Source organism: Hyperolius riggenbachi, chromosome 12 (genome assembly GCF_040937935.1).
Source record: "Hyperolius riggenbachi isolate aHypRig1 chromosome 12, aHypRig1.pri, whole genome shotgun sequence".
NCBI lineage: Eukaryota > Metazoa > Chordata > Amphibia > Anura > Hyperoliidae > Hyperolius > Hyperolius riggenbachi.
In genome coordinates this window covers 217,131,802-217,157,673 of record NC_090657.1, presented here as the reverse complement: position 1 = coordinate 217,157,673, position 25,872 = coordinate 217,131,802, and the positions used below count along the sequence as shown (strand labels likewise).

Here is a 25,872-nt window from a genome sequence, read left to right as displayed (position 1 = left end):
AAGAGCTGCAAAGCATTTGTCTAGATCATACATGTCAAACTCTGGCCCACCGAGCAATTACATTTGGCCCTCTAGTGGTTTCCCCATTTTACATTATGTTTAGCCAACTCTAGGCCACCAGGGAAGCCATATTGGAGGTGAAGCTCTAGAACACCAGGGAAGCAATATGGGGATATGGGGGAAATAACTAAACACTAGGGAACTGTCTAGGGGAGGGAGGACCACTCGACAACAGGGAACTGTATAGGGGCTTAAGAAGGGGCCATTATACCCCTGGGAACTTTATAAGGGTGAAAGGTGGCCAGTAGACATTGAGGTTGTCCCGCAACTAGGTCCTAGTGTACAATTTTGGCCCACTTTGTTTTTGAGTTTGACACTCCTGGTCTAGATGAAGGTACACTATCAGTTGGTGGCACTTTTTCTTCTAGTAATGATGACAAGTCTACTTTACTAGCATGACTTTTGAATGGAACAATGTCTGGAGAACAACCACTTCAAATTATGCTACCACACAATACCTGGAGTCTGGACAGATGTCCACCAGATGTGATCAAAAAATGTACACTGCTGTCAGTGGTTTCCAGAGTGCAGGCTTTCCTTTTATTTTTATAAACACTTTTCAAACTAGACATCAAGACCATAAGGACTCTTGAAGTAGTTATTCTAAAAATCAAGCTCTACTTGCACCACATCTGAGCCTCATAAAAGTTTGATCCAAGTCACTGGACCATTGATGGTCACCAGGAATGTTTTGTCTTAAAGTACCTATATCAAGATGGTGGACTCTTCCACAGTAACCAAATAAAAAAGGAATTCTACCATTACCAAAAACATGAAGACCACCAAATAATTCATGATTATGTCAGATAACAGCCTAGCTGATGTACAGGTGTCCTCCAATGTTGGTGGCCTTTTCTTCAGTGATCTGCAGGGTTTGATAAGACTCTGCCAACTGCTACTAGAGTTCTCGCAGCAACCGCAGATGTATTCTATGTCCTCGTCCCACCACTCTCTAGAACAGAACAGGATGCTTGGATTAGTGCCCAGCACAGACAGTAATCAATTAATAAAACCAAACAAAGGAATGTTTCAGGCACAATTATCCATCAATTCATACCATGTCCAGTAGGAAGACTATGGAAGAACAGATGGAAATGTACAGGAATACCAAAATTCATTGGGAGAGTAGGCCCTGTACAAAGTAAGCTTGCAGTCAATAGAAATCAGGTATGGCAAAACAAGATAGAGGGAGTCAAAAAGATGTATATTAGTTGGCAGAGTTGTCCTGACCAAAGAGGATGACAAGAAGCAGGGTCGTTAAAATGTCCAATGCTTGCCTGAAGAGGTGAGCATTGAACAACAACAACAAAATATTCATGATAGAATGCCCCTGGTATTTCACCAATTGTACTGGTGTCCCCAATGTCCCGTTAAGCAATTCTGTAAGTTGAATTATTTTTTTGTTCGGTTGCCACTGTAGTTCACACGAGCAGCTCACAGCAGAATACCTCCTGCTCGTCTTCCCCATTCCATATGACAGAACCAGATTTTTGGAAGTTCGTACAATGACACTGAATACACCGTTGATCTATTAGTTTTTATCACGACTGACTTTAAAACTGACTTTTGATTAACCTAAGGCGGGGCTGTTCAACTCCAGTCCTGGACGGCCACATCCATGCAGGTGTTGAGGATGTACCAGTCCTATGGATACTGCGCTCTCATATACATATGCTTCTAATTTTTCAAACTTTTCAAACATATAAATAAGGAAAAAGAAAAAACAAACATAGCAAGACTCTGTATAAATATATGACAATCACCACGTGTATCTTCTTATCATGTGTGATCCCACCACACAAACGAGAATCACAGCTCCTCAACCTTTAAAGTGTCTGCCATATCACAGACAACACACACATTTTGTGACAACAATGACCAAACTACTTCACACCACGCTGCCTTCACTGATTAGCTGCTTCACACACAGGGACACTTGGCCTCTCACCTTGTTCTTACGCTGTCAAGATTATAAGACCGCAGCAATACCGTATATTTTACTCCAGGCCTCCTCAGCCCTCCAGGCTTCATATACCGTTTCCACAGCAGACTTTATATCCACCAGATCACTTTGCCTAATAACTAAAGGGAGTCCTCATAGTGTAAAACCATCACTTTAATTTAAAAATGAAAAGTAGTGCCCTCACATGATCCACTTTAAAACACGCATATAAAATCCATTAGCTGCCGACAGTCCACGTCTTAGGCCCCGCCCAACGCGTTTCATACTACATACTCATCAGGGGCTGGAGACGTATGACCAATCAGCTGTTTTATACCTTCTATAAACCCCTCTGCATATACATATAGATAGTGGGAGATTCCTCTACACAGGCCGGCATCCAATCAGCAGCTGGCTGACCTACTTCCACCTATCGATATCTTAGTCATAGCGTAGTCACATGACAGGAAACGCCGTATGCGCTCCATCATCTATCGCATCAGTCCCCAGCATGCACTCCAGGTGTTGAAGATGGACAGAGAAATTAAGAAATGTGTTTTAATTGTTGAGCCACACATTTCCTGATTCAGTCCCCTCAATTCATTTAAGCTGTGACAAAAAAATGGGTGAGAACCTCGACCCTCGAAGACTGGAGTTGGGAAGCACTGACTTAACAGACATAGAAAGCTGAATGGATTGTGGTTGGGAATTGCTGGAGAGCTGTTCAAAAAACTGGTGGAGGAAAAGACTAGCGTGGACGAGAGGAGATACTGATTTCCAGCCCAGAAGAACTAATTGGAACAAAAATTGCTCACTATGCCATCCCCATTCTAGGCAGTTAAACCTGCAGACTTTTTTCCCACAAAAACATTTGCATAATTCATGAAGTTCAAGTAATTAAAAACAGGTCACCTTGATAGAGAGAAGAATTATTAACATCAACCGTTGGAAAAAAATTTTTACAAAATGTTGACGTTTTCTCACAGAGGTTGGCAATCGGCTCATCTGGGAACAGGTTCTCGACTTTATGAAAACAACCATTTACATATTATAATTTCCAGCCTTCTAGTTTCTCCATGTGACCTTCTGAAAACCTTCTGGAGTAAGGAGATAAGTCAACAAAAGGAGAAAAGACTACTTCATTGATCACACAATGTGCGAAGGTAACAAAGACACAAGTGTCCGGATAAGTCTTCCATGAAAACTGCTTAGGCGTCTTAACTGTGGAATTAGGGGTATAAGAAGGAGGGGGTTGAAGTTCCAATGATCACGCTAAACTCAAGAAGGGCTTCCTGACCCTTTGGTTATGCTTCCCTGGCTGGCTTGTCTACCATTTGCCATTTCTCGTCAGCCGCTTCCCAATGGTTCCCTAAGAAACCCGGCGATAGCCCTTTGAATCCTCATAACTGCATGTCTCCTTGTCAAGGGCCACCCAGGGAGTCCTGATCACAATGGCATTGTTGGATGCTTGGTTTGTTTTGAGATCCGAAAGCCACCACCCTTGTCTCTGACCTTGATCTCCAACTGGGCCAAACGACCTTGATTTTTTTCAGGAATCAAAGGAAACCAAACAAATTGGGTGCCTTAATCCACTTAGCTTTCTGTCAACTTGTCCACTTCTGGGGTTGTAAGGAGTTGGCCTCTCTTTCGAAACAGTGTGGCTTCCATTTTAATCCTCTCCTGTCCAGCAGGAGCACGAATTACGTGGTCTTAAGATTCCTCAACGCTTGCCCTTGGGTGCGCTCAGCTCACAAAAGAAACCAGTCGTGTGAATCAAATTATAGAACTAGGCTGAGAAAAGGTTAACGGAAAGCACTTATCGGGCCGTGTGAAATGAATGGGAGCAGGGGAAGTTACACGTACCTGTTTTTTGTGCGGAGAACACGGCCTGGCATTCCTATCCAGAAGCTCTGCTGACATTGATGAAGAAAGATAGGTCTACTTGGATTTTCCAGGGAGATATGGGAACCGCGTACACGTTTGGGTGGTCCGGCAGTCTCTTATCTTGCGTGAAATTTTGCTTTAAAACATGTCTATGATGATGAATGGGGACTCTGTTTGGGGGTCTAGGTGGTATTTACTGTATGGAGCACTGAAGGATTCCTGGCTGAAGCTTTCAATAAAGTCAGAGCAAGAAAGAAAAAAACATCTTTACGTACCTTGACAGGTCTACATTATTTACTGTAACACGTTTCCTCCAATAAAAGTAGTCACATACCTATTTAGATTGAATACTGATCCAGTCACGTGATCATAGTTCTGCTTTTCACTCAAACTGTGCTATCTCACAGGCCGCAGTGCGAGTACCCAATTGAGCATCACATTTGTTGCGTCATATGGTGGGTAATTGGGGGGGTGTGAGGGGGGGGGGGGGGGGGGGAGACGACATCAGAAGCTGCTGTACTCTCACTAGTTTCTCAGCAGAGGAGGTCATTATTGCCCACCTCAACTGAGTTTCATCTACCCTGTGTATGAGACTTTCATGTGCAGCATGGCCTACACTGGCCTCCAAAACTGTCATTTGCATACCTGATTTTTAACTCTTTCAGGCAGATAAAGAAAAAAAGAAACACAGCACAGTTTGAGACCCCACGTGTCCTGAAGAGGCGTGATACTCACACGAAACAGCTGTAGACAAGTAGGGGCTATTCTGCTGTACCTGTTCTTTGTGGCCTCAATAAACAGACACTTCGTTTTGCAGAGTGCTGGAGTCCGTGTGTCTTTTTCTAGCACAGCACAGTTATTTGTGTGCTTGGTATTGTACATATACGTCTATCTCACCATGTCTCCTTGTGTATCTCCGGTGGATGTCACTTGTCAGGGACCAGGCCCAATCCCATTGGGCGACGTTGCTGGACTGCACACACGCGTGGGGAGGAGGGGAAACAACGACAATGAGCGGTGCATGCGTGACGTCACGCAGTGGGCAGGGCAGTAGCACAAACAATGGAATTAGCCTCGCTGTGGTTGAATAGATTCGCCCAGTGGATAGTTTGCGGGTTGGGAGTGGCCAGTTGTCTGCCTAATTGTCAACAAAGGCAGTCATTATTGGTCTCCTCAACATGTCAGGTTCATGTACGAGGTTTTCAGTCTATCCTGAAAACTTTATACATGAGTGTCCTCTCCTGAGTCACTAGGACTCAGTGATGTCATGCTGAATCCCCGCCCACATTACTCACCCAAATCCACTGCTCAGCCAATCCCTGATTGCTTGTTGACATACCTCCTGCAGAGTGGGTTATTAGCAGCCAACAGTCACCGCTAGGGATCCTGAGAAGTGTAGTCCTGTGCCCTACATCAGGCAGCCAGAGCAGAAGGATGTGTCAATCTCTTCAAATACCTCTGCTGCTAGGAGAGTGCAGTCAGGCTAGTCTGATGATGTCATCAGGATATTCAAAACTATTTTAGTAGTATATGTAAGCGTTGTTTTTTTTTTAGTGAACGTATTGGAGGAGGCCCCAAAATGTGTGTGGGGGAATTTTTATTTTTAAGGTGTCTGAAGTTTATCATATCCATGGCTGAGCTAAACTGAAATCAGCCGTGTCCCCTACCAGGTTTTTATCGCCTACGCAGTGGGGGAGGATGAGAACTTTGAACAGGTTTTTATTGCTGTCTGTATCTCATTAAAGCGTATCCTTCTAATGCCTGTCAGTGTTCACATGTTAAAACCCTTCTGTGACATAACTGTCCACACATGGCGGCTGTCAGAGTATTCTGGCAGTTGTAGTTCCTCCAGAAGTGGAGGAGGGTGGATCTAGTAGAAGGGGGTCTACTATACAAACAGATGCCTCCCAGAAGAACTTTCACCTCTGCTGCAGATTTTAGAGACAAAACCTAAATCCGTCCAGCTAAGAGAGGGTTAAAAAGCCCCACTTTATCCACAATTGTTGTTTCATATTGAAACTATGAGAAAAATGGGACTCGCAGGACTCAAAAAGCAAGGAGGGCGGGGGAGGGGCTGGTCAAACGACGGACGGGGAGGGGTAGGGGGGGCATTCCTGCTGCTTGTTGGCAGTTTTTCAAACACCTGGCAACCTGATTGTAGAAAAAACAAAGTACAAATTCGCACGCCCTCTGCAAAGTAAAAAACGAGAGCCGCAGCCGTCCTGAGCGAGCGATTCTCTGCGCAGCGCAGTCCTGCTGTACGGGGGGAGTCTCTGCCTCTCGCTGGTCTGAAAACTGCGGGAAAAGATGCTGATAGCCGAATCCTCGCAGACCCCACGCCACTGAGGCACGGGGAGAAAAATCCACCACAAACCACACGCAAAAGGCCACACACCATACAAGGGTTTTGGTTTTTTGCTTTTTTTCCCCAAGAATTACAATACATTTTTTTCTGATTGATTGTAAAGGTGCACATTACTGACCCCATTTCCCGAAACGCCTGGCCGTGTGATCAGCTCATTGCGATCGATAGTTCAGGCCTGCCAATGCATAAAAAAAAGAATGACTAATGACTTAGCGACGTTCAGAAATTTGGATCGATGGAACAAATTGATAGAACAACCATTCGTAAAGGATCGTCATCATTAACGGTACCCAATCCTATCAATAGTACAGACGATTGTTTGGGAGATTGTACCATTAATGGATGCCTTCACATTTCTAAAATCTGACCAATGTATGCAGGTTTCTTCCAGGCTATGCATTACTTTTCACCATGTTGCAGTCACTTAGGTAGGTAGTAAAACTCTGACAGAAATTACATGTTTTCGACAAGTCCATCTACTCATGGGGGATTCTCAAAATTGAATTTATTCTTTACAAAAGCACTCCCTGGAAAGGATCTATAGAAAGATGCAGGCTGCCCCATACCTTTTTCACACTATTCTGGCAGTTGGTCTGAGCAACTGTTGTTCACTAAGTGCTTTTTAAAATAAAGAAAACCTTGAGAATCACCCATGAGGAGATGGACTTGTCAGTTCTGTCAGATTTCTACGACCTACTTTAAAGGGAACTTGAACTGAAAATAAAGAGTCAAAATAACCATACACAGGTCATACTTCCCTCCTTTGTAGTCTACAACTCAATCTCTTTCTCCTCTCCCGCGTCCTGTTTGTCAACTGTGATCAATGGAATTCTCTGTCCTCCATTTTAAAAATGGCCACTACCGCATAACAGCTTTCTGGTCAGCACACTGTTAAACTGTAATATCATCCACTTGAGGCATAAGGAAACATGGACATTACCTTGAACAATGAATATTTATTCTTTTCCAGGTCAAAGAGTTCACTTCCTGACTTGCGTCGGGGAGTGAATCTCAAAACCGTTCTGGCAAAGCGCTTTTTCCAAAAACGCAGCTCGCAATGGAGCACCGGGAGGGGAAAAAAATCTGCGCACAAAAACACAAAACGCTTGTGTTTGCATTTTTTAGGTGTGAATGAGGCCTAAGTGAAGGTAACATAGAAAAAAAAGTATTACACATTTTACTCTGGGAAAAATGCACTTTTTATTTATATGTGTTCATGTATTTTAAATTTTACAGTCCTTTAAATTCTTCCCTAATCATGAAAAATGAAAAAAACTGCTTGGGTCCATATATTAGGAAACGGATAATCTACCGTACACAAATCAATTTCCATAAAAATGGTAAATTGGGGACGTGGACCAGACAGGGGGGATCAAGCAGTGATTGATCTGACATTTTGGGAGAATAGATTCTCAGCAGATCAATCAAATCTTCCAGGAATTGAGCAGGAAAATCGATAAGTGAATGGCGCCTTAGCCTCCTTGGCAGTATTCCCAACCCTGGGTGAATAAAAGATGCTGTTAGCAGTGATCTTAAGCCTGGATCGGGGGTAGCCACTAGGAGGTATATGCAGAGTGTGCAGTTATAACTCAGCTCCTCCAGGATCTGGCGGTGGGTCATTTCAGAGCACACTTTTCCCCACGCTGCGCCTGACCTGGGCGCTGCGCCTGACCTGGGCGCCGCCATAGACATCCATGGCAGCATGGCAGAACGCCATGTACACGGATCTGGATGCTCGCAGCCCATCTCTCTTTGGGTCCTCCAAGGCTCTCAATCCCTTGGGTAAGATTGCCATTTGTCACATGATGTCAGGCGCCGATCTCACCATAGGGGTAGAGCACCACCTGGAGCACAGGAGGAAGAATTGCAGCACTGGATACCAGGGAGGTGAGTAATGTGCAGGGGATGCTGCAGATCTCGCTGTGGTATGATTATATATGAATTTTAGGGTATAAAAATTGCACCGCTTTTAGACTCTAAAATCCAGAAAGAATAACACCGCCAGGGGCGATAGGATTGCATTATGTGTGTGTTCAAAGTGTCTTGACCTATCCAATTCCCCGTCCCATATACGGTCATCCAAACATATTGATAGATCCTACGTGAGCCCAGACATTGCTCAGATTGGTAAATGGGCAGATACATGTTTTCAGGGATGTTCAATAAGATGCCAATAAGTTTAGCCTGCATGCAAATATAATACAGATTGTATGCAGCTTAAAGGGAACCTAAGCTGAGAAGGATCTGGATTTTTCCTCTTAAAATAATACCAGTTGCCTGACTCTCCTGCTGATCCTGTGTCTCTAATGCTTTCAGCCACAGCCCCTCAACAAGCATGCACATCAGGTGCTCTGACTGAAGCCAGACTGGATTAGCTGCATGCTTGTTTCAGGTGTGTGATTCAGCCACTGCTTTGGCCAATGAGATCAGCAGGACTGCCAAGCAACTGGTATGGTTTAAAAAGAAACATCCATATCACTCTCAGTTAAGGTTCCCTTTAAAATTTGAGCCAATCAAACTCGCCAGTAATTGCCCAATTCCAAGTGTTGTACAATCGGCATTCAATACATAATATCTACATGCAAGTCGGGATTGTTCAGTATCACCTTGACCATCTCTCGTTGAAAAGTGTTCCAGAGCTGAATAATTTAAAAGATTTTATACATGCCTGGGGTTTCCTCCTGCCCCATCCGCTCCGATCGCTCCCACACCGCCGTCCTCCACTGCCCGCAGCTTCAGGAACCTGGTCCCCGCACGTCCGTCAGTCGGAGCCAGTCTAACATAAGAGAAGTGCGCTGTTTGCGTATCTCTCCAGCAGCCGCTGGACAGGTACGTAGAGGGCGCACTTCTCCTGCGTAGCTGGCCGCGACTGACGTCAATTGTTCAGCTCTGAGTCCCTTTAACGATTTTGTACCTTCAGTTTAAAGTTGGCTAAACATGTAATAATGTGACACTGGGATACTGAGCAGGTTTAAAAATCACAATTTGTATTTACCTGGAGCCTCCTACAGCCCACGAGGTCCCCCGGCGTCCTCCTGGCTCCTCTCCCGGTCCCGCTGGCGTCTCTTCTAATTGGTGCCTTCGGCCTGAAGGTGCCAGTAGGAGTGCCCGCCGCGCACATTATGCGTCATCATGCCGGCTGTTACGCATCATCCCGCCAGACGGCGTGAGAGTCCGGAGCATGCACGGTTCAGAGTTAGAGAACCGCACATGCGCAGGACTTCCACTCCATCTGGTGTGATGACACGTAGCGGCCGGCGTGATGACACGAAACGTGTGTGGCGGGGACTCGTACTGGCGCCTTCAGGGCGAAGTCGGCAATCAGCGGAGTCACCAGCGGGACCGGGAGAGGAGCCAGGAGGATGCCGGGGAACCTCGTGGCCTACGGTGGGCTGGAGGAGGCCCCAGGTAAGTACAGATTTTTAAACCACGTGATGAATAATACTGGATGTATAATAATGAATGTGATTAATAATACTTCCGTGCAGACCCTAAAATGCTGTTCATGTGACCTGTTTCCATTTTCAAAACTGCTTTAGATCAGTCCACTGGGAGTGTCCCTGGTGATCTCCCCTCTGTGGGCAGCTATGCCACCGCTAGGCGTTCCTCCCTATGTCACATCACAAACACTAGAGACCTCTAGTGGTCACGTAAGGTGAATGCCACGCTGCCCCTAGCAGCCTCTAGTGTTTGGTCACAGGGCACAGGCACCCCAGGAGAGAAGACACAGAAGCAGACTAGGTAGCGATCGAGAGAAGACACGCCAGCGGACAGGTGGGCAACAATGGCTGACTTCACACACAACCAATGTCTATTCTTACCGCAAGACGCAGACTTCTTGTCTATGAGCTTCACGTGTCTGGTCTGGGTGCGAACCTTCGCGTCTGTATTCTCCACCAGATTCGCCAGATCATCGATAATTTCTGGGAGGAAGAAAGAAAAACAGAATAACTCTCATATCCCACTTTTTCAGGCTCCTGATCACAATTTATCAATGACAGAGATAGGGGGTGAGAGAGGCTCAATGAAAGAGTTCCAGGCAGGATTTCGGGTATTCTAGAAACTATGAATGTTAAAGAAGCTCTTGGTGACGTAGGGCCCTTATTCGCCATTAGGCACAAAGGCACGTGCCTAGGGCAGCTCGTGTTAAAGAGGTGGCTAGATACAGCCAAGCAACTAACGTTTGGTGGCAGTAGTGTCTGAATCACGCCTGGACCAAACATGCAGACAATACTGATCCAAGATTCTGTATAGGTGTGTGGCAAAACTGTGAGCTTTTACTATCCGTAACCGATGCGCCACCCTGTGACAAAAACTGCAACTTAAAGAGAACCCGAGGTGGGTTTGAAGAATATTATCTGCATACAGAGGCTGGATCTGCCTATACAGCCCAGCCTCTGTTGCTATCCCAAACCCCCCTAAGGTCCCCCTGCACTCTGCAATCCCTCATAAATCACAGCCACGCTGCTGACAAACAGCTTGTCAGAGCTGGCTGTGTTTATCTCTATAGTGTCAGTCTGCTGCTCTCCCCGCCTCCTGCAGAACTCCAGTCCCCGCCTGCATCCCTTCCCTCCCTGCTGATTGGAGGGAAGGGACAGGGCAGGGACTGGAGCTATGCAGGAGGCGGGGGAGCAGCTGAGACTGACACTACAGATGTAAACACAGCCTCACAGCACGGCTGTGATTTATGAGGGATTGCAGAGTGCAGGGGGACCTTAGTGGGGTTTGGGATAGCAACAGAGACTGAGCTGTATAGGCAGATCCAGCCTCTGTATGCAGATAACATTCTTTAAACACACCTCGGGTTCTCTTTAAAGTGTAACTGTCGGGCATAGAATCAAAAATCAATTCTATATTTTTATCTGGTAAACAAGTAATGAGGATGCTAATCAGGCAATCCAAAAGTTAAAATCTCTTTTACTTTTCTTGTTGCAGCACTTTTCTCCATTGCAGTTCACATTCATTATAATGTGTGTGTTATGCAATTAGCCACTGTGAGCCTAGCCTTATGCCTTTCATATGTTATACAGGAACTAGTAAAAAGGCCCGCCCGTTAAAAAAACGGGCGCTAGGTCACAGCTGCTACCCCCGCAATGCGCACACATGCGGGTCCTGCTTGCTCATTCCTTACCACTGTCTGAAGTATATGCACACAGGGAGCTGTTTGCTTGGCAGTTGGAAAAAGCTGTTATTTCCCACAATGCAATGAGAACCTCTGTGAACCACACACAGCAAACTGTCAGATCCGGCCCTGTGACCTAACTGCCCTGGCTGCGCACATGCTCAGTACAAAAAAGCCAGGGACACACCACCATTCAGTTGATGACGCAGGGACACTTGCATTTTATTATATAGGATACTGGTTTGCACCTTTAAGGGACTTACCAGCTTGACAGCCTTTCATCTCAGTGGGATTAGGGTCAGGACTCCATCACAGTCCTTCCAAAAACGTTTATGCTTATTCTGTTTTAACCTTTTAGCAGTCAATTTATTTAGAAGCAAGTGCTCCCGGCCAATTTTTTTTTCCTAATTGGTTAAATCTCCCTGCTTCTAATTAGTACTGCTGTAACGTGTATTTATGGCCATTTGTCATTAGGGGGCAGTGTGAGATAATAACAGAGGACTGCTGCTTTCAGTTTCTATATTTTCTGCTAGTAGAGAGACATCAAAACATTCCAAGAATTTACAGCACAACAAGTTCTGCCCACTGAGATCAAAAGCAGAGCACTTATTTTGCGCAATTGAAGTATTAATACTAGAGCTGAATGTTTCAAGTTCAAAATCCTATTGTGTAATTATGCAACCCATCCATACAGCTTCCTGTAGGCGTGTCTTGGTACCGATGTACACCTATCTACTGTAAACTACACAACTCTGCAACCTTACATAGAGGACACATGTTCTACTGTAATGCAGGGATACTGAAGAGTGTAGTCTGGCATCTATTGTTCTTCCTACTCTGGGTGTCACATGGTCTTGCCTGACTGACCCGCTCACCGGCTGCATTCACAGGGAATAGGATAGGAGCTGTACTGGAGTTTGGCAAGCGCATTTCGCCACTAAAGCGGTTATTCTGTGCACTGCTCTACACACTGTTTATATTCACCAATCCACAGTCTCTTCCTAGTCTGAAAAATTCAGAATTTGTCTAGGTACACAATGGAAGCCACAATGAAGAAGCGGAGACAAGGGCATTGCTCTCTCCGCTATTGTTTCTTGCCGTTGCTGTCTGTATCAGTAGAAACAATCGTAGGTTGCATTTGTGTTGTCTACCAGCAATGGTAATCGAGATGCTAGTATTTCTTGCATGCAGATTTAATGTAAATTGCATGCAGTGGGGATTAGGGCCACTTGCCTGGCCAATTCCCCAAATGTAAAGTCCCTCCCCCCTGCCCCGGTGCCCATGCAGTGTAAAATCTTACCTGTCCCAATGCCATGACATCAGGCCTGTTACCTCTGAGCGCTACTATTTGGGGCACACAAGCCTGGAGTCACACGGGGTGACATCAGAGGAGGCCGGGAGTAGCGGCAGCTGGACAGGTGAGATTTTACAGTGCATAGACAACAGGGGGGACATTACTCTTGGGGGGGCTGCAGCCAAAGGTTTATCGCACGCCCTTACCCTTTGCTTTGACCCCACAAAATTGGCGACAAGCTGCTTATTGGCAGCTAACAGTGGGAAAGGGCGTCCCTTGCAAGGAGAGGCACTCCTGCAAAACGCCCACTCTCGCGTTAGAAACGACCTTTCCCCAGCTATGCCTATCCCCCGCCACCGCCCTACTCTGTGAGACACACAGTGCCAGAGCTGCAGCATCATCACCCCAGGGGTTACATAGTTACATAGTTATTTGGGTTGAAAAAAGACATACGTCCATCGAGTTCAACCAGTATAAAGTACAACACCAGCCTGCTCCCTCACATATCCCTGTTGATCCAGAGGAAGGCGAAAAAACCCTTACAAGGCATGGTCCAATTAGCCCCAAAAGGGAAAAATTCCTTCCCGACTCCAGATGGCAATCAGATAAAATCCCTGGATCAACATCATTAGGCATTACCTAGTAATTGTAGCCATGGATGTCTTTCAACGCAAGGAAAGCATCTAAGCCCCCTTTAAATGCAGGTATAGAATTTGCCATAACGACTTCCTGTGGCAATGCATTCCACATCTTAATCACTCTTACTGTAAAGAACCCTTTCCTAAATAAATGGCTAAAACGTTTTTCCTCCATGAGCAGATCATGTCCTCTAGTCCTTTGAGAAGGCCTAGGGACAAAAAGCTCATCCGCCAAGCTTTTATATTACCCTCTGATGTATTTATACGTTAATTAGATCCCCTCTAAGGCGTCTTTTCTCCAGACTAAATAAACTCAGTTTATCTAACCTTTCTTGGTAAGCGAGACCTTCCATCCCACGTATCAATTTTGTTGCTCGTCTCTGCACCTGCTCTAAAACTGCAATGTATTTTTTGAGGGGTCACGGACATTTTTCGTTTTTAGCAATTGCGGGACCTAGGAGCAGCGGTAATTGACACTACCTGATCTGGCTCTGGATCAGGTAGCATGTTTTTGTTTTGCTTTTTACGAAACTTTCCACCTTGTGTTCTCTTCGCAAATCGCTATCGATTTTTAAATCGCTAGGGTTTGCTAAATAACATAGGAATCGTGGTAGGTATTTTTCACTACCGCAATTCCAATTTTACAAAAGCGCAATCGCACCGTGGATGGATTTTTACCGCAATTTTGCTATGCAATGCATTGCATAGCAAAATTGCGATCGTAAATTGCAGAAAAAAATGAGGGACTTGCGCAATCGCTAGCGTTAAGCACTAGCGATTGCTAAAGGAAAAGGGACCTAAGTACTTTTCTGAGTGCTTTTTGGCCTCCAGAGCTTTCTAAGAGCTTTTTAAAAAATGCTACCATTAAAGAGGCACTTAAGTGAGAAAAAAAAATTGAGTTTTAGTCTAGGGGTGCCTATGACATATGTCCGCATAGGGGTGCTATTTTGGCTGGGAACACGTAGAATCAGCCGCTTTCCCCAGTCTGACGGGTCCTGACAGCGAAACCGGAAGTGGCCGCCAGCGGGACCCGGAGCATCAGAGCGACTCGTCGTGGGCACCGATCAGCTGCAATTTTTTTTTCTCACTTAAGGTTCACTTTAACTTACTTTAACCACTTCACCCCAAAGGGGTTTTTACCCTAATGGACAAGAGCGATTTTCACCTTTCCGTGCTCATCCCTTTAATTTGCCAATAGCTTAATCACTACTAATCACAATGAAATGATCTACCTCTTGTTTTTTTTCACCACCAATTAGGCTTTTTGAGGCTGATATTTGTTTTCAGTAATTATTTTCTATGCATTTTAAAGGGAAAAACAAGGAAAAAATGAAAAAATATTACTCCAATTTCATCCTATAGTTTTAATATAAACACTGCTACTGTGCATAAAATCTACACATTTTATCTTCCTATTTGTCCCGTTTATCACAAGATTTTAATTATGTCCCTAGTACAAAGTATGGTGACAATATATCATTTGGAAATAAAGGTGAATTTTTTCTATGGTGTTTTTTTTCCCATTAATCTCACATGCACGCGCGTGGAATGCACATGCACGAGCGCATGGGAGCGTGCACGTGCGCATGGGAGCGCGCACGAGCGCATGGGAGCGTGCACGTGCACAACGGCAGCAGCACTGTTTGACATATAAAAACGTCCTGGAACCATTAAGAGGCTCTAGCAGGACGGTTTTATAAGTTTGCTGGTCATTAAAGGAAACATCAGGCAAAAAAAAAATTAAAATCAGCTTTACTCACCCGGGGCTTTCACCAGCCCCTTGCAGCCGACTGTCCCACGCTGATCACTCCACTCTCCGCCGCCATCCTGGGCTCCCCTCGTCGTCCTTACTGTGGCTGCATGAAGCGCCGCTGTCAATCATGGCCACGTTGTCCGCAGTGTACTGCGCAGGCACAGTTCTGTGCCTGCGCAGTACGCCGCGGACAACGTGGCCATGATTAGCAGCGGTGCTTCATGCAGCCACAGTAAGGACGACCTCGAGGTCTGCCTGAAGAGCGTGCATTGAGCCCGGTAAGGCGGCGGAGAGCGGAGCGATCAGCGTGGGACAGTCGGCTGCAAGTGGCTGGAGAAAGCCCCAGGTGAGTAAAGCTGATTTTAAATTTTTTTGCCCGTTTCCTTTAAGTGGTTAAAATCGCATTAAAATTATGATCACGTTAAAATCACATGATTTTAAAGCAATTGCGATTTTACCGCGATTTTAATGTAAATCAATGGAAGTATTTTTTAAAAAGCTCTCAGAAAGCTCTGGAGGCCAAAAAGCACTCAGAAAAGCGCTTATAGAATGTCTGAGCCCTTAAAGTGTACCAGAGCTGAGGGACCCTAAAGATTTTATACTCACCGGGGCTTCCTCCAGCTCCATAAGCACGTGAATCCCACGCTGTCCTTCCGCAGTCTGCCACTCAGCCGCGATCAGTTCCGGTAATAGGCTCAATCGGGATCATTCTGGGCATGTGCAGTAGCCCAGGATTGACATGGCTGAGCTAATTACCAACAACAACAACAAATAACATTTGTAAAGCGCTTTTCTCCCATGTGAATCAAAGCGCATAAGCACGGCTCCGCCCATCGTGGTACAGAGGAAGAATTTTATAAGTCTGGAAATGCCAGGCTAAAAAGGTGGCTTTTCAGTCTGTATTTGAATAGCTCCAGGGATGGTGCTGTCTTTACTGGGTGTGGCAGGGAGTTCCAAAGAGTAGGGGCAGCATGACAGAAGGCTCGATCTCCAGATTTTTTGAGGTGCACTCTGGGAGTGACCAAGTTTATAGAACTTGCTGATCTGAGGTTGTGAGAGGTGTGGTGCAGCTTCAGCAGGTCCTTCATGTATCCAGGGCCCAGATTGTGCAGGGATTTGAATGTCAGCAGTCCAATCTTGAAGAGAATTCTCCATTCTACTGGTAGCCAGTGCAGTGAGCGAAGTATCTGTGTAATGTGACAGTGGCGAGGCTGGTTTGTTAGCAATCTGGCAGCAGCATTCTGCGCTAATAGCAGGCGACGCAGGTCCTTTTTGGGGAGGCCAGCATAAAGGGCATTGCAGTAACCCAGCCGTGATGTGATGAAGGCATGAACTAGGGTTGGAAGATCCTCTGGGGGAATCAGATGTTTAATCTTTGCAATGTTCTTCAGATGAAAGTAGGAAGATTTAACAACAGATGAAATTTGGTTTCTGAAACTCAATTCCCCATCGATTAGTACGCCAAGGCTGCGCACAAGGTTGGAGTGGTTTATGTCTGAAATCCCAATCCTGATTGGTGTTGCTTTAGGATAGAGCTGTTTTGATGGCGAGCGCTGGCTTTGGACAAACAGGACCTCAGTTTTGTCAGCATTCAGTTTCAACCAGTTATCATTCATCCATGCCTGTAGCTCAGCTAAGCAAGAGTTTATTTTTGGAGTAGGGTCTGTTCCACCAGGTTTGAAGGACAGGTATAGCTGTGTGTCATCGGCGTAGCAGTGGTACGTCAGGCCATGTCGTTGGATAAGTGTACCGAAAGGCAACATGTAGATTGCAAACAGCAGAGGGGATAGGATTGATCCTTGTGGCACTCCGAATTGTAGAGGTGCAGGTTTGGACATTATAGGACCTAGGGATACTTTCTTTGTTTTGTCAGTCAGGAATGATCTGAACCACTGGAGGACTGATCCACTGATGCCACAGTACTCCTGCAGTCTGTTAAGCAGGGGCTGATCGAAGCTGAATGGCAGAACGCACGAGGACAGCGAGGGACTCTCACGTGCTTATAGAGCTGGAAGAAGCTCCGGGTGAGGATTAAATATTTAGGACCCCTTAGGTCTGGTTTCCTTTAAAGTGGACCTGAACTCTTGCACAGGACAGAAGAGAAATGCACCCTGTATGTATTTAGAGAGCTGTTTAATTCCCCCTCATCTGTCACTAATCACTACTGGAATTCGATCTCTCAACTGTGTCTGCAGAGCAATTCAGCAGTCTTGGCAGACACAGCTAATGTGTGTAAACAGGAGACTAACCCTTTGTGTACTTCTATGAAAGCAGGAAGTAGACACACTGCAGGTTTATTACATCATTTCTGTAAGCTGTAACAAAGAAATGTTTTTTTCTTTAAAGGTTATTTATGCTGTTGCTTATCATTTAGGGCAGAGGGGAAGTTCTGAGTTCAGGTCTGCTTTAAGAATAGATATTTCCCGGTTATATAATTGGAAAATATGGCTGCCTTCCTGTAAAACTAAATAGATAAAAACACAGTTGAACTTTGAGTTTTGGGACTCCAGTAAGTGAACCGGTGTCACATCCAGCCTGGCCGGGGGGCTGGGCCAGGTAATGTCATTATAAGGATATAATGTATTTGTTTCCCGGACGCAGTATGGCTGCTCGGCCCGCACAGGTCGCAGGCCTGGGATTCGCTCTGTTTTCCTATTTGTGTGAGTTGATCTGCACAGGGCCCTGGGCTGAATACGTCTCATCAGTAAAATATTTCCCTGTCAACAGTACAAAGATCCGCCGCTGCCAGAAACCGCCAAGCAGCCCCCGTCACCAGGATCGCAGGCAAAAAGGTAGAAAAAAAATAGCCTTTAGATCGCTATGAGGTCCTTCCACATTCATGGAACCATGAAACTGTCCAGCCAGTAAAAATGGTCTGGACTTTGCTGAGATCCTGCACAACTGCCGAAAGCAGGAATCAGGCTTGCAGAAGGTGGGCTGCTTTGTAATCTCTACACGGCCTTTAGCTTAGTATACGGGGTGAATAACAAATATCACTGTAATGTGTTCAGAGAACAGCCCCATAATGCATTGTGGCACGATATGTACTCTTATGTCTTTGAAATAGAAAAAATAAATTGCAAAGTGAGAAGTTAAAAAGAAAACAGACGATAGATCAAGAAATCATTGATAATTGTTGTGTAATTAGTTCATGTTGTTTGATCCACCGTGAGCCTGCAGGTCAGCAACTTTAATTCTGGCAGGCAAGAAAAAAAAACAGACAGCACCAACTGCCATTATCTATAAACACACTCACTAGCAAGGCGGAATGTTGAGATAGGCCTAGTGCACACCAAAACCCGCTAGCAGATCCGCAAAATGCTAGCAGATTTTGAAACGCTTTTTCTTCTTTTTCTGTAGCGTTTCAGCTAGCGTTTTGCGGTTTTGTGAAGCGTTTTTGGTGTAGTAGATTTCATATATTGTTACAGTAAAGCTGTTACTGAACAGCTTCTGTATCAAAAACGCCGGAAAAACAGCTCTGAAGTGCCGTTTTTCAGAGCGGTTTGCGTTTTTCCTATTCTTAACATTGAGGCAGAAACGCATCCGCAATCCAAAAAATGCCTCACCCCGGGAGTATGCGTTTCTGCAAAACGCCTCCCGCTCTAGTGTGCACACCCCATTGAGATACATTGACCAAGCGGAGCGGCTGCAGAAACGCTGATATAGCCGCTCGTTGTGTACCAGCCCATAGAGATATTTCCCACAATGCAAGGAAGTTCACAGAGAGCACGACATCACACTCAATGATCTATTCGACAAAATATAAAGTTTTCTCCCTGGATAGGGGGCATCTTCTACTGATTGGGATGAAGCTCAGTCCTGGATTAAAGTTACTCTTGAAGTAACGGAGGAAATGTGGCAGGTCTGGAAGATCCCATGGTTGGTTGGCACTCTGTCCCCTTACAGTCTGTGATAGCCTGGCTAAGAGGCACAATCCTATTACCTCTCAAGACACACCTACTCGGCTCTTGTAAGACACACCTCCTGCCAGCTAGGATACTCCCAGAAGTCAGAGGGGACGTTTCCCATTACTTTATCTCATGAATTAGGTCTCTATTTACTATAATGGTCAGCAATTACCAAGCAAAAAACAAACATTTCAAGACAGGAATGTCCCTAATTATTTTACTCATCTTACTATTGATACTTTTCTTGCCTGTGGTGTTACTTATACAAACACTTGGTGAAAAACAGATGAGGCGAGACAATTCACTTGTTGATGCGTTTTTTAAATCAACTTCCACTGAGACCCAAAGACTACCATGGCGGTTTTGTAGAATGTGGGCGTGGCTAAATAAAAGTTTGATTTTATGCCACAGGTGAGTTTTTAAACATTTATTCAATCATGCATCCTTATTATAACTTCTACTGCTCAATCTGACAATGTGGATTTTATTTTTACACTACAGATCCACTTTAAAGGGTTCAAGGATTAAAGGTGGCCATGCTTTAGCTTCTTCAGTGTCCCCATAAAATTTGTGGCCCCCCAGCTGTGCCAGCCTACCCTTGGTGTTGGAGGGGGCGTCTGCTCTGTCCACGCCACCTGTTCTCGTGGATCATGCTCTCACATGGCTATGCACAGCAGAGAGCTTTCTGGGCATGCACAGTTTAGATACATTTGCAATGGTTAGACAAAGCATGTACCGCTCAGCGTTGGGGGGGGGGGGGCATACTTCCAACATAGATAAGGGGCCAGCAAAGCTGAGGGGCTGCAGTTTATGGTGTTACTAAAGAAGCCCCAGGTAAGGCCTGTACTCGGCTGTGGTGGACGATAAAGACAGCTATGGCCGAGAGTCGTGAGTCAGGCCAGAGTGTGCACGATGTCTGGTAAAGATCTGGCATCCTGGATGCCCGTGCACCTCATGATCGCATTGTTCTCCCTGCTCCCCTGCCTGTGGGAATCTGCTCCGTTGCACGCTGCTCATACCACCCCTCCCCCCACTTAAAGAGACTCTGTAACAAAATGTTTAGCCTTATTTCTTCTATCCTATAAGTTCCTATACCTGTTCTAATGTGCTCTGGATTACCGCAGCCTTTTCTAGTTGCACTGTCTCTGTAATATATCTAATCTGCTTTTCTTTGTCAAGCTTTGTCGACCCAGGGAGGAATGCACTGCCTCAGTTGTAATGAATACAAGTTATGCACGCCCCCTGCAGGCTCTGTGTGCTTTGTTTACTCCTCACTCTCTGCTCTCAGTTTCAGCTTGTGCAGTTTATGAGGCTGGGGGGTTGGGTTTAGCTGCCTGTCACATGCTGAGAAACTGTGAGAATCCCAGAGTGCAGATAATTCACTATGTAATGAATACTTGTAGTATACTGTGTGTATATATATATATATATATATATATATATATATATATATATATGTATATATATATGTATATATATATATATATATATATATATATATATATATATATATATGTGTGTGTGTGTATCTGTATATATATATATATACATACATATATACACAGTATGCTACAAGTATTCATTACATAGTGAATTATCTGCAATCTGGGATTCTCACAGTTTCTCAGCATGTGACCCCCCCCCCCCCCACAACATAAATATATATATATATATATATATATATATATATATATATATATATATATATATATATATATATATATATATATATATATATACACACAGTATAGATACATACACATATGCACACGCACACACGAACATCACTTCCTGGTTACCAGCCATGTTTTTTTTTTGTAAACACTGCCTAAAACTGGTGATCAAAAGCCAGGATTGCAGCTGGAAGTGTCGGAAACGGCAAAGAGGGATCCAGGAGGTCACGGTGACTCGATTAACGTTTTTTTGTGTACAAATCGGACAGTACAGATTCTCTTTAGCAACAGATGTGTCTCTAGCCACGAGGCTGATGAGATGTCTGTACAGCATCGGCAGTGCTTTTTTTAAAGAGTAACTCCAGTGAAAATAATGTAATAAAAAAGTGCTTAATTTTTACAGTATATATATATATATATATATATATATATATATATATATATATATATATATATATATATGCTTTAGTCAGTATTTGCTCATTGTAAAATCTTTCCTCTCCCTGATTTACATTATGACATTTATCACATGGTGACATTTTTACTGCTGGCAGGTGATGTCACTGGAAGGAGATGCTGCTTGCTTTTTTTGTCAGTTGGAAACAGCTGTCATTTCCCACAATACAGCAAGGCTCCCACAATGTGATGTCAGTACCTCAGTGCTGTGAGTCGCTGACATCATTTGTGGGAGGGGTTTCACCACAAAATCAGCCTTACAGAGCCCCCTGATGATCAGTTTGTGAAAAGGAATAGATTTCTCATGGGAAAGGGGGTGTCAGCTACTGATTGGGATGAAGTTCAATGCTTGGTTACGGTTTCGCTTTAAGTCAGGGCGAGAAAATACTCTTTACAGTTCCCAATCAATGCATAAAATACTGAGCACACCCATCAATAAGGATGACACCAACCTAAAATTTCCCCCTGAATCCCTCCCCCGATCAGATGATCTCTTGGGAGAGGTTTATCGCAGTTTCTCTGCTGATGCAAGGAAGGTGTTAGAACAGCAAGCACCACACACGCAGCAGCCAGCCTCAGCCACATTCAGGGAGCCGGATAAGATTTCAGCAGACTAACAAGAGGCCAGACAGCTTTCACCAGAGTCCGGCACGTCCGCTGCTCCCTTCCAAAAATCCTGCTAACTTTTTCCCTTGTGTCAAACTAAACGTGAAGAATAAGCAGAAATAAATTCTGCATTAAAAAAACCATCAGACGCGATCCAGCTGTCTCTACTGCCGCTATCAATGCAGGAAGGCGGCACCAGCTGATTTTGTCCACTTTCTCTCTCCATAGGAGGGAGCAGAGGGAGGGGGAGGGTGTGGTCAGATAATGGCTCTGTGCAGAGGAAGACCGTGTACTGTTGCCATCGCCAAATGTATAGATTTTCAGAGCAACTCAATTCGATCAAAATTCTCCATCTTTCCTGGTTGATACAGCGACTGTATTTGATGGAAACTACAAGGATTTTTCCTGGTGCATTTAATACAACCGAAAGCACCAGCAAATGATCGCAATTGAAACATGTGACCAGCGTTAAATACCAGGTATCACAAAAAAATGGTTAAATTTAAAGTGCATTAAGCAGTACGTTTCTCCCAAAGTAAAATGCACCATAAATTACTTTTCTCCCATGTTGCTGTCGCTTACAGTAGGCAGGTAAACTCTGACAGATTTTGGATTAGTCCATCTCCTCAAGGGGATTCTCAGTGTTTCCTTTATTCTTACTAAAGCAATCTATGAAAATGAACTATGTAAGGATTCCAGCCAAGTGGACCTGAACTCAGAATTCCTCTCTGCTCTAAAAGACACACAACAATATAATAACCTTTAACCTCCCTGGCGTTCAATTTCCCCAGAATTTCTGTGCAAAAAGTGATCTAATTAATTTGCATAAGCTTTTTTTTCGTGTAACTTGCCAAAATGTGTCAAGCAAGGTCTAGTATACAGTGCAGGAGAGTATTGACATGTATGCACTTCAATATGGTCTGCAGCACATTTTGTATTGACATGTATAGCCATCAATACCGCCAAATAAAACATGTATTTGTTACAGCTGATAAACATCCTAAAAAGCATTTGCACAGTTTCTACTTCCTGATTCATGGAAGCAGACATATTGTTTACAGCCTGTGCTTTCAAATGGATTTATCTGCTTATCTGCCATAGGCAGTCATGTGACACAGGGGAGAGATCAGATTACAACTTGTGATTAGACACATATGAGGGGGTATTAAACAGGCTAACCTCTCTAAATACATTGGGGTGCATTTCTCTAGGTTTGCCTTCTGTCCTGTGCAAGAGTCCACTTTAAGTAAGTGCTTTTGGAAATAAAAAAAGCAAGAGAATCCCCCACCATGAGGCGGTAGACTAGTCTAAAACCTGTCAGATTTTTACTACCTAGTGTAAGTGACAGGGAGATTGGAAAAACTGGCTGTGCATTTTACTTTGGAACAAAGATACATTTTCTACATACGCATACACTTGCATTTTAAATGTTACAACGTTTCACGATACTGCTCCTTTAAAGGGGAACTGAAGAGAGAGGTATATGGAGGCTGTCATGTTTATTTCCTTTTAAGCAATACCAGTTGCCTGGCTGCCCTGCTGATCCTCTGCCTCTAATACTATTAACCATAGCCCCTGAACAAGCATTCAGCAGATCAGGTGTTTCAGTTGTTCAGACTTTAAAGTCAGATCTGACGAGACTAGCTGCATGCTTGTTTCTGGTTTTATTCAGATACTACTGCAGAGAAATAGACCAGCAGGGCTGCCAGGCAACTGGTATTGATTAAAAGGAAATAAACATGACAGCCTCCATATACCGCTCTCTTCAGTTCCCCTTTAACTTGAGCTAAAACTGTAAAATCAGCCCAGATCTGACATCACTCAACAGATCTAAATTGGCTCTGAGACATAAGAGGTTAATAAGCAAACGAGGATCAGAAGTAACACTTTTGGCCGACTCCGGTTAAGAAACGGGGCTAATTGGTGCAAATTGCAGCGAGAGGAGGAGTATTACGAGATTTGGAGAAAACATATTTTGCTGTTTTCATTTGGAAGGTAACTCCGACCTTCCGCTGTAAATTCACAACGATAAAAAAAGAGGAATTAGAAAATAAAAATGCTGCAACGGTGAAGCCAATTAGCTGCCGAGGACGCCAGATGTTCGGAGGAAGGCGCTTTCCTCAACGTCGTCAGCTCAGACGCCTGCGAGAGATAATATATTTTTACAAAGGGCTTGGCAGAGAGCGGACATCCTTTGAAAGTGACATAAAACATAGGCAGGAACCAAGAAAGCAATTAGATTATATTTGACGAATTATCTTCCTATTTTTGTTGGATGGAGACTGATCGAGGCACATAAGGCAACCTGCCCTATAAGAAAAAAAGTTTCTTTTATGAGAAAACGCGGCCTGGTAACACCTGATTATAATTTTTTTTAAATTTTTCTTTTTAGGATCGTGGATAGCACAAAAGTTCCTAACAAACGGTTAAAGGACAACTGTAGTGAGAGGTATATGGAGGCTGCCATATTTACTTCCTTTTAAGCAATACCAGTTGCCTAGCTACCCTGCTGATCCTCTGCCTCTAATACTTGAAGCCACAGACCCTGAACAAGCATGCAGCAGATCATGCTTGGAAAAACAAAGAGAAATCGAGAGCCCGATATGGTGTAGTATTGTTAAATTGGTTGTGGTTAAAAGCAAAATATTTTAGATATACTCACAAACATGGGTTACCCATAGGCAACCACTTCAAGTGCAGGTGGGGAGTATTAGAACCTGACCCCGCTCAGGTTTTTAAGATGTCGCTCTCTGTAGATAGGAAACGGGGTAGCACCCCTCCACCGAGGGTGGACTCAAGATTTCAGCAAGGCTTTGTGTACAGAGGCGCCAGAGTAGAATAAAAACGTTTAAAAACCGTCTAAAGAGGGGGATGTTCATGTGGACTTACCTCCCTCAAAAATATAAAACTCAATTGAGTCACAATATATCAATACAAAAATGTTTATTGAACTCCACTTAGTGCAACGCGTTTCGCAGGTGTGGTCCTGCTTCATCAGGCAAACAGGAGTATAACTCAATGGGTCTAAATGCAGAAGTGAGGCGCTCACTTCTGAATCTAGACCCATTGAGTTATACTCCTGTTTGCCTGATGAAGCAGGACCACACCTGCGAAACGCGTTGCACTAAGTGGAGTTCAATAAACATTTTTGTATTAATATATTGTGACTCAATTGAGTTTTATATTTTTGAGGGAGGTAAGTCCACATGAACATCCCCCTCTTTTAGACGGTTTTTAAATGTTTTTATTCTACTCTGGCGCCTCTGTACACAAAGCCTTGCTGAAATGCAGCAGATCAGGTGTTTCTGATATTATTGTCAGATCTGACAAGATTAGCTGCATGCTTGTTTCTGGTGTGATTCAGACACTACTGCAGTTAAATAGATGAGCAGGGCTGCCAGGCAACTGGTAAATTAAAGAAAATTAATATGGCAGCCTCCATATACCTCTCACTACAGTTGTCCTTTAAAGTAAAGGAGGCTCTCTATTCACACCTATATATTTTTCAAGCTTTCGATTTTGGTTTTCCTTTTCACAATATAATCCTGCGTTCACCTGTTGTAGCAGATCACAGGTTCTCGGCTGGTCTGATGCCTCCTTGCTCCACATTAGTTTCCTTCCCGGAAGTGACGCGTTTCACAGCCCGGAAAGCCCAACTTGTCTGCTGACAGTCTTTTCATAGAACTTCTTTGCTGCGTAAAGACTGGTGCACACCAAGAGCACTTCTGAGCGCTTTTGAAAAAGCATTCAGTTTATATGTTAGAATGGTATGGATTACACCAGAGCGATTACATTTTTTTTTTCCCAAACGCAAACGCGGGTCCTGCAGCATTTCTGAGGTGATGCAGACTCAATGTTAAGTATAGGAAAGTGTAAAATCGCTCTGAAAAGCGCTAGATCAGAGCGATTTTCCAAGAGGTTTTGTTACATAACCAGTACACTAGCAGTTGTACTGTATCTAAAATAATGAGGGAAAAAAAGCTACACAAAAACGCTTCAAAAATCGCTGGGTATAAATAGAAAATCGCTAGGCACATGCCTGGAATTGCCTTGAAAAATCATTTCAAAAAGCACTGAGCGTTTGCGATTACGCTATTGTTTTTTTGGTGTGCACTGGCCCTTATGTTGCGTTCACATTTATAAGATACATGCTGTAATTAAATGCATGAAA

The 25,872-nt window shown here is 44.2% G+C and overlaps 1 protein-coding gene across 2 annotated transcripts in view; it reads right to left on the bottom strand.

The window, feature by feature from the left end:
* STX8 (syntaxin 8) overlaps positions 1–25,872 on the bottom strand; it is a 292,938-nt gene that overhangs the window by 60,457 nt on the left and 206,609 nt on the right. For both annotated transcript variants that reach the window (XM_068263795.1, XM_068263796.1), the window contains exon 7: positions 10,073–10,174. In XM_068263795.1, the coding sequence (XP_068119896.1) occupies positions 10,073–10,174 (102 nt within the window). The remainder of the gene's footprint in view (positions 1–10,072; positions 10,175–25,872) is intronic.